At 41.5% G+C, this 10,068-nt stretch overlaps 1 protein-coding gene across 1 annotated transcript; it reads left to right on the top strand.

The window, feature by feature from the left end:
• The first annotated feature begins 233 nt into the window (after positions 1 to 233).
• On the top strand, positions 234 to 4,645 carry Kr (Kruppel). Its single transcript, XM_002048918.4, has 2 exons — positions 234 to 948; positions 2,133 to 4,645. Exons 1-2 carry the CDS (start codon positions 912 to 914, stop codon positions 3,722 to 3,724), a joined length of 1,629 nt encoding a protein of 542 aa, XP_002048954.1. The 5' UTR covers positions 234 to 911; the 3' UTR covers positions 3,725 to 4,645.
• Positions 4,646 to 10,068: the final 5,423 nt, after the last annotated feature.

Here is a 10,068-nt window from a genome sequence, read left to right as displayed (position 1 = left end):
CTTTGATCGGCAGCGCGTTTCGGATTTCGTTGTTCGTTTCGTTCTGTGTCGTGCTTCCTCCCTTTGGCTGGCTATCAATGTGCGTGAGCGAGCGAGTGAGTTGCTGCTGAGTGAGTGAACGATTGAGTGCGTGCATGTATGCCAGAGTGTGTGTGCGTGTGCGTGTGTGTGCCGTGCAGAGAGGGTGAGCGTGCGAGCGTACTTATAGTTAGCGCACGCGGCGAATTCGTATCATTCGTGATTTGGCTCTGACAGTGAGAGGAGCACAGTTTTTGATGCCAAACAAACACACACGCTCGCACACAGACACTCACATACACACGCACACCCGCTCGTACACACTCACGAAGCAAATTTGTTGCTTCTAAAGGATTTCCACAGCGCAAAGGATACTCTCTACTCAGCTCAATATAAAAACGTGTTGCAGTCAGTCGCTTCATATCATTTCTCAGCGACAACTCGTCACAGTCACAACTCAAAAACTTAGTTAAAAAAATATATATAAAAAGAAAATTTGTTGTGTCTTAACGATAAAAAAGAAACGCGAGAATCAACAACAAACCAAATACCTCAACAAAATAGAAGAAAAAAAATCAAAGTTAATAATTTACATAAGAATAAGAAATTATAATTGCAACTACCTCATTTTGTATACCGTGAACTTTTGTAAACTGTGCAAAAACTACCTCAAAGTACAAAACACACACACACACAAACACACACAATCCCAACCAAAAAGTGCACGAAATTATATACAGTTTAAAAGTTTATAAATAAAACGCAGCTCAAATGAAAATTTGTGTTCAGAACTGAAGAATAAACATTTGAAGTGAAATTGTAAGCAAATTGCTTGCAATTTAATTTGCAAGGACAACAAACATACAACACACACACACATAACAAACACAGCTATGGCCATATCAATGCTGCAGGACGCGCAGACACGAAGTAAGTAAAATATTTCAACAAAATGTGCAAAATAATAAGATTATAGAAACAGTTTGGGCAAGCTCTCAAAAGGAATATTAAACTAAACAGGAAAATATAGTATAGGGAATATTATTAGACACAATTCCTTAAATCCAAGAGTCTTGGTAATTGCTAAGATTTTTTAGAACGTCTTGTTGAGCAAAACTTTATATTTAGAAATATTATTTGTAGGAGCAGAAGCATATTTCATGCAATCTCAAAAATTAAGACAAATTTTAAAAAGTTTTAATCAAACAAAACTTACTACTAATTTTTAAACAAGACAACAAGTCCTAGAAAATTGTTTGCTTGCTTTTAAATGGTATGCAACATTAAAGAATAATCAATTTGATCAAGTTTTCCTAAACCAAGATTGGCAAAGTTTAAAAGAAATTTAAAACAAAAGTTGCCTAAGATAAGCTAAGACTAAATTACATTTTGCTAACTGCAAGCTTGCATTTGGAAAGCATTCGCTGTATTTTTTCGTGCTGAATGTTTCCTGAAATCTCTTCATAACATATTAAAGCTCGCATTAAAGCACAACTGCTCACATGCACACACACACATAAACATGCTTAAGCACGCACAGCAATAACGACGTCTCAATGTGCTTGAGTTAACATTAGGCGCCATTTTGCCAAATGCTCAACACACACACACACGCACGCACACACATGCGATTAAGTTTTGTTTACAAGTTTTTTTTTTCGCCGGCATTTAACTCGTTTCACGCCCACCAAAACAAATGCCAGAAAGAGTGCGAGAGAGAGAGAGAGAGAGGGAGAGCGCGGGCTTGAAAGAGAGTATCTGCCACACACACAGACAAAAGCTCACACATATGTGACACATGTGACGCTCTTGAGCGCGCGCGCTCTTCCGCTCTTTTGTTAAGGTTCAAACTCCCCGCTTCCCGCTCCATCAGCTATGCCAATCACACGTGCTGCTTTGAACCTTGAACAAAAAGTTAAAATGTTGTGTGTGCTTCTCGTGCTTGCCCCCGCCGCGGGCAACTGACCAAACTGCTGCTGACAGCTCAGCGGGTGAGGTTGAGAGGTTGGAGAAAATAATAGAAAATAGAAAATTAGGAAATTTTGCTCTACTTTATATTTTGATTATGCGCCTTGCTAACCAGCCACACTTTTTGTTGCTTGCTTTTTCCTTAGGCCTGGCCGCTGCCTTGGCTGGCATCAAGCGCGAGGACATGGTTGTGGATCGCTCCATGTCGCTGTCGCCGCCCATGTCCGCCAATACCTCGGCCAGCAGTCCAGTGGCCTCAAGCAATGGCCTCAACACGCACTCGCTGTACCCATCGATGGGTCTGCAACAGGCTGCGGCCGCTTCCGCCTTTGGCATGCTGTCGCCCACACAGCTGATGGCTGCCAATCGGCAGGCGGCTGCCTTTATGGCCCAGCTGCCCATGAGCACGCTGGCCAACACGCTATTTCCACACAATCCAGCGGCGCTGTTTGGCGCCTGGGCGGCACAGCATCAACAGCAGCAACAGCAGCAGCAGCATCAGCAGCAGCAGCTGCCTTTGGCCGGCACCCATTTGCACTCACCGCCCGCCAGCCCGCACTCGCCGCTGGCCAACAGCGGCAAGCATCCGCTCAGCTCGCCGAACAGTACGCCGCAGCAGCATCATCTGGGCCTGGGTCTGGGTGAGCCCGTTAAGAAGGCGCGAAAACTGTCAGTCAAAAAGGAATTCCAAACGGAGATTAGCATGAGCGTCAGCGATTTGTATCACACGCCTGGCGGGCCCATTTCACCGCCCAGCAGCGGCAGCTCGCCCAACTCCTCGGCCCATGAGGCCACTTCAGGTGTGACAGCAGCAGCTACTGCTGCCGCCACTGCCGCTCCCGCCAAGGATCCGTCGCGCGACAAGAGCTTCACGTGCAAGATCTGCTCGCGTAGCTTTGGCTACAAGCATGTCCTCCAAAACCATGAGCGCACCCACACCGGCGAGAAGCCGTTCGAGTGCCCCGAGTGCCACAAGCGCTTCACCCGTGACCATCATCTGAAGACGCACATGCGTCTGCATACGGGCGAGAAGCCCTATCACTGCTCCCACTGCGATCGCCAGTTTGTGCAGGTGGCCAATCTGCGGCGTCATCTGCGCGTCCATACCGGCGAGCGGCCCTACACCTGCGAGATTTGCGAGGGCAAGTTCAGCGATTCGAATCAGCTGAAGTCCCATATGTTGGTGCACAATGGCGAGAAGCCGTTCGAGTGCGAACGCTGTCACATGAAGTTCCGTCGGCGCCATCATCTGATGAATCACAAATGTGGCATTCAGTCACCGCCGACGCCCGCTCTCTCGCCAGCCATGAGTGGCGATTATCCCATGGCTGCAGCGGCTGTGGCAGCGGCAGCCGCTTTGGAATGCTCCACCAACAAATTTGCGGCCATGTGCGCCAGCTATGGCGGCTCCGAGGAGTCTGTGGATCTGGCCAAGAGCAGCCTGGATGAAGAGGCACCGCTCGATCTGTCCGAGGATGGCGCCAGCTCTGTGGACGGCCATTGCAGCGGCAGCAATGCGCGCCGCAAGGCGCAGGACATACGCCGCGTTTTCCGGCTGCCACCGCCACAGATCGTGCACGTGGCCAGCGATATGCCCGAACAGACCGAGCCCGAGGATCTGAGCATTCACTCGCCGCGCTCCGCCGAATCGCACGAACAGCACGAGGACATCGATCTCGATGAGCTGGACGATGCAGCTGCTCTCTACCTGCGACAGCAGCAACTCCAGCACCATTAAAGGAGCAAACTCGCTCTCTGTGGGAAATGGATGAATTTGTATATATGGTTCAGAGTGCCGGCGATCATCAGATGAGGCTGGCTAAGAGTTTACGGTACAGGAATTTATGTCAAGTACAAGTAGCTTGCAAAACAAAACAAACAACAAAAAAAAGAAAAAAACAAAAAACAACCAAACTATGAAAAATTAAATTAATTTTTAGTCATTTAGCAAATAACAAATGCAGATTGCACATAAATCAAAAAGCTCCAAAAAATTGTACAAAAAACACGTTAAGCTAAGACAAATTTTAGGCGATAAGAAAACACTCTCACCCAAAAACAAAACGTAACCCAGCTAATGTTGTGCCATTCTCAAAGCCTAGTTTTAGTTATATTTAGTTTAAATATTATCCTCGGTTGTTGTCCAGTAATTGTATATAGCCAGCGTTTGCAGCTGCCAATTGTAAATTATACAGCGCTCTCTCTCCCAAAAACAAAAAAAAAAAAACCTTTTAAAAAACCAAACAAAAACAAATCAAAAAACACATTTTAGTTATTGTTTAGTCTAATTTGTACGCATCTTTTGATTATTCTCAAAGAAAACGCCAATCAACACAAAAATCAAAACTAACTTTAAGTTATTAACAAGAAGAAAGAGTATATAAGAATAATAATAAATTCTTTATATGTAATGCCAATTGTTTTGTTTGCCATAAATTATAAATTTAATTATTTTATTTAAACTAGCCAGTACGTTTTATTGCATGAATCTCGTTTTATTGAAAGCATTTATTATCATATATGTCAACATGATTCTTACTTTTAGTCATTTTTTTTAGTCTGCTATTTAAATTGTATTTAATGAAGCCCCGCCAACTGCTGCCGCGTGCTGTGGGGGGCATGTTGCGAAAATAAAATTGATAAAAGTCAGCGAAAAATATTTTATGTTCTTTTTATTTTACTTTTAAGTTTCAGTTCAGTTCTTCTGAAAAAATATATATTAAATTATTGACATTTCATTCACTTAAAGTTATTCGTTTCAAAATATTACTGAACAACACATTTTAGCTCTAACGTATTTTTGATATCATTTTATTTTGAGTTGCAAAGTTTTCAAATTTCAACAAAAAATATTCTTTTACATGTTTTTTTTTCTCTTCATAAATTATTTGCACATTTATTTGCCTACATTATCCACCCACTTCCATTTCCACTTCCACTGATATTATATATATATATAGCATATAGCTCAAACATAAATATATATTGTCTAAAACTAGATTGTTAAGTCGTGAACCAAGTAAACAGGAAGAACTACTATAACCGAATACCTCCAATACCTCTATGTAAAAAACGATTTGTTGTGATTGTCATTAAGCAACTCACACACAAAGCTGCACACACTGACACACACACACAGACATATGCAGAGCTCATAAATAGCATACACACATATAGCATATATATATATAGCGAATATATAGCGATATATATATACTTACAATAACTACAATTTGGGCAATCGTACAATTCAACTGAATTTATATACAAAAACAAAAAGGCAAAGTGGAGCTATGTAAACCGATAAACAATATCGAAAGTTATATATATATATATAGCAATTTTTATGCATATTTTTTATGACCTAAGCATAACGAACGATTTTCCAAGCATTTAGTATACATATTAGCCTAGATCTAAGTGTACATATACGAATAGCCTAAGCTGTACATATTTACTCAAAGAACAACTTACACTACAGCATAATTTTAGTGCAATCTTTGGTTTCGATTTAATTTAAATATCAAAAAAAAAAAAAAAAACCAAATGCAACAAAATATTGTGTAATTTTCTTTGTTCATTCAAGTGTATGGTATACAAGTTCCTCAAGATTAAATAATTACAAAATAAAAATACCGAAATAGTTGAACGCATCTCGAGGCCCGCAAACTTCGGCCTTTGAGAAACTGCGCATTGTACACACACATACTCACACATGTTTCATATGAATTATGTATATGTATATTTAAATATATTACAAAATATATCTTAATCTAAGTGTATAAATATCGTCTAAATTATAAATCTATATGCACGTAAAGTCAATTTAACTGTAAATACTAATGTGTACTCTATATTATTACGCTCAATATATAATGTGCAATATATAGTCCAAAAGTTCTGCACTTAAAAACTAACCTTTAAAAAGAAAAGTATCAAAAAAACGAAACTAGAAAAATTCACAACTAATAATTCATAATTATTATATGACTTATATAAACATTATTATTATATATGTAATTCTAATCTAACTAAGGCATGCGCTGCTTTGCATATTTGATTTTCTAGTTTATTGTTGTTGTCCTTTCAAGCATTTTAAATATTATATAAATATTATATAACAAAAAAAAAAAAAAACAAAGCAACAAAAAAAAAGATTCATTAATTTTTAATGCAAAACCAAAAATGAAAACCTCAATGTACGAGTATTTATTATGTTTATGGCAAATTGTGTGAATACAAAAGCGAAATATATATTACAATATTGTGTTAAAGCCGCAACATTTTTAATCAATATATTTAGGCACCCAGAACGCCCACCTACCCCACCGAAATTAGCCCCTACCCCGCTTCCCCCACTGCCCATCCCGAACCCAGCGACAACGGGCGACATTATATAAATTTTTAATTTATGCAAACGAAGCCCTTTCGCATTATTTTACATTTGCCACGAGACGCCCCACTAATGCTGTCGCCGCAATGGCACATGCCATACTCCCCCAGCCCACTCACCCCTTGGGCCAAGCGCCAACCCCAAACTTCGCCGTTTTGAATTTCTGCGCCGCGCGGCGGCTGAGCGCAAAACGTGAAAATATATATATATATATATATATGTATATATATAAAAATAAAAAACCGCGCCGCGCGCGCAGCCAGAAAATGTCACAGTGTTTTCCCATTTAATCTTCAGCGAGCAAACAACAACAACATTGGCAGTCCACCCCCACCAAGGTCCCATCCAGCCCCCATCCTTTCAGCCAGCAATGCGACGCCTCCTTTCTTTGTGCCCCTTTCAACGGCAGGCAGCAGCAGCAGCAGCCGAAAAAGGCTTCGTTCTATGTACAAAATGGCAGCATGTATTACATAAAAAGTCGACTTACATAGCACGAGGCATTCTGTTCTGCTCCAGCTCCAGCTCGAGCTCCTTTTGCGCCCACTCCTCTGCATTGGGGGTAGTCCTGCGCTGCTTATTAGCATTTCAGCCTTTCTTCGCTGAGCGGCAGCGTTGCCTTTCGAGTAAATGATTTAGACTTGGGTAGCCAGCATTTTTTGCCAAATGAGTTTACGAGTGTTTGGCTGTCAGGATTTTAATACCCTCCAAAAGTAACTAAAAAAGGGTATATTAACTATTCATAATAAATCTGAATAACTTAAATTAATTGGCTAAGAATTCTCCCTAAATATTGATTTGGGTTGTTTTCGTCCTTTTGCTGTACTCTATGGATAGGGTACCCTGTAAAAGCAACCATAAAGGTAACAATAACAATATTACATATTCATAATAAATCGTAATATTTTTATTTAATTGGGTAAGAATTTTGAACATTTTCCTTTTACACAACTCTATTTATAGGTATCTCGCATTCGTGTACACTTAAGCACAAAGCTCGTATTACTTAAAATAACCCCGTATATCGTAATTTTGCAGTTAAGATATCTAAAGGAGATTTAAAGGGCATAAGAAGCTAGCAAGGTGTCCAAGTCAAAGATTTATATACCCTGTAAAAAGTTTCCTAAAGATATGTAAGATTAATTATTATAAAGAAGTAGGAAAGGTACTCAAAGGGTATCTACAGTTGCACCCACTTAGTTGCTGTTGCAGCCCCACAAGAAAGAATGTGAAAAGGCAGTTGAAATAAATTTTAAAGGCTTCTTCTTCTCCGTTTTTACAACCAACCGCCGAGCGCTGCTCATTATTCAAATTGAAAAATTATGATTTGCGCCCAGGACTTGAAGTCCGAAGTTCGCGTCCAGCGAAGCAAGCGATTCTAATAAGCTGCCTCAAGTGCAATAGACTCTAGAGTGGAAAGGGCGATGGGCAGTGCGGTGGTGGTGGTGATGGTTGGGAAAGGCAGGAAAGGGAAATGGGCATGGCCATAGCAGTAGGGCAGCTGATGCCGCATTGGCTGCCACTTTCATTATCCTGCGGCCATTCGCCTCAATTAAATGGGTAAAATTATGAGCCTTATTAATATGGCTAGAGTCGTCCTTTTACAGCGGGGTTCGCTCCAGTAAGGTTAAGTCTGTGTAGGCGTAGAATTTTGGGTAGATTTACTTAGCTTAGTTGATATTGAGTAATTGCAGTTGGTGGCGTTTACAGCAGCTCTGCAAAAATGAAAATATTGGGAAAATTATGTTTAAAGTAAGCATAAATAAAGTTTATTTATTAGTTTTTTAAAGCTCCAAACAACCAGCAAAACTCTTGCTTTGCCTTTATAAAACCATGAAAATATCCTTAAGATATATATAATTATTGTTCAACAAGGGCTTCTTATATAATATATTTATTAAGTTTGCTTTTGAGTTAATTTCTGTGCTTTTGCGTTAAATTTTAACACTTGTAGAAACCGATCTGCGAAATCGATTGTATGAGACCTCCGCAATCTCCTCCGCATTCTATGTCTCTTTAAGAGACGCTATACAATATTTCTATTCAATATCGAAAATAAATTCCACAAAAATTCTCATACCTATTAATAATTCTTACGCTCGTCTTCGCATAACCTTTTAATAGAGCTCAAGCATTGTGAAATATGTTTCAAAAATAGTGAAGCGCTGAGGGGCGTATAGGGCATCAATCAAATGCACACACACAAAACAAATTGCAACAGGATCAGTGCGGAGCAAACAAAGGGTTATCGCCAAAGGAGAGAAGAAAGAGAGAAGAAGCAGAGTAGACGGCAAATGCCGCATGAATGAACACAGACTGAAGCCAATTGATGTGGCTGTTGTTTGATCCTTGGCCTGTTCCCTTAACCCCCCTCCGATGCGCACAGGCATGCAAATTTTTGGCAAACACACATACGCACACACACACGCACACACACTGCTGACACAATTAACAGTGGGTAGGTAGTGGCAGCTCTTGTGCTGTAAGCGATGCCCGTTCTCAATTACCAAAAGGCATTGCGAATTTTCTTGGCCACACAGCAGGCCGCATATAGAGAGAAAGTGGCAGGACTGTCAAGGACATATTTGCACACAGCGTGTGTTGCAGATATATATGTGTGTGTGTGTGAGTGTGTGTGTATTTTAAGGAAAAGTTTCGCCTTGAGACAAACGCAAATTGCAATCTAGCATAAACAAATGCTCATTACAATTTCACATTTAACATTGCGAGCATTTCTTCACTCCTTTACGCGGCTGCTCGTAATTTTTATCAAGTCAACCCTACAGAGCAGGGTAAAATAAAAAAAAAAAACAACCCTCTCGTTGCGCAGCTAGCGTCAGCAGCGACGCCAGCCGCGACGCAGGCAGCGATAACGAGAAACTCATTTGCATACGAAGTGCTTTCGCTTTCTCTGCTTCGAACCATTTTTTTTCCTTTGCCTTGCTGCTGCTCTTGTCGAATGGCGTCGCCGCCGCAGCACCTGCGCCTGCGTGCAAGCGAGCCGGCAATATGTCTGTTGCCAGCTCGCTCTGGCCCTTTGGCTTTAGTCAAAGAGTTTAATGCTGGCTGAGCACAGTCGCACTGTCGACGTCGCCTGCTCAGCTCAGCTCGGCTCAGCTCAGCTTCCGCGCTGCTCATTATCAAGCAAGCAGCGTAAAACTCATTGAGACGTTTGCAGCCCCCACTGGCAGAGCAGAGCCCCAGCCGCACCCGCACTGCCGCTCGCCCAGCAGCTTTTAGCTTTGGCTTTGACTCATTTTCCTTTTTTATTTGTTTTTCTCAAGTTGCACGAAAATCAACGTAAAAGCGAAATGAAGAAAATTTTGTTTTTAAAAAAATTACAAACAACCCCTTTGGCTTTTCTGAAGGCGACGCCAGCACAAGAAGAAGAAGAAGAAGCACCAGCACCAGCAGTAGCAGCAGCTAAAAGCTGAAGGAGCCGCAAAGGGCAGCTGAGTGGGGGCCAACGCCAACGCAAAAGCAAAAGAAATGAGCGTATATTATTCATGGTATTAATGTCGCAAGCACAGGGCGGTTGCAAGGGATGGGGCAGGCTGAGGGCTGGGGGGCGTTGCGCGGTTGGAGCCAAGCATTCGTCGAGAGGAGGGGGCCCACCGCACGCTACACTGTAGCCGAGCACTCAATGCACAGACTTTAAGTTTTCAACAAAATTTTAAGTGCAAGTGTTTCAG

This window comes from Drosophila virilis, chromosome 5, assembly GCF_030788295.1.
Source record: "Drosophila virilis strain 15010-1051.87 chromosome 5, Dvir_AGI_RSII-ME, whole genome shotgun sequence".
Taxonomy (NCBI): domain Eukaryota; kingdom Metazoa; phylum Arthropoda; class Insecta; order Diptera; family Drosophilidae; genus Drosophila; species Drosophila virilis.
Note: the sequence above shows the minus strand (reverse complement) of the source record. Positions and strands in the feature narration are given on the sequence as shown.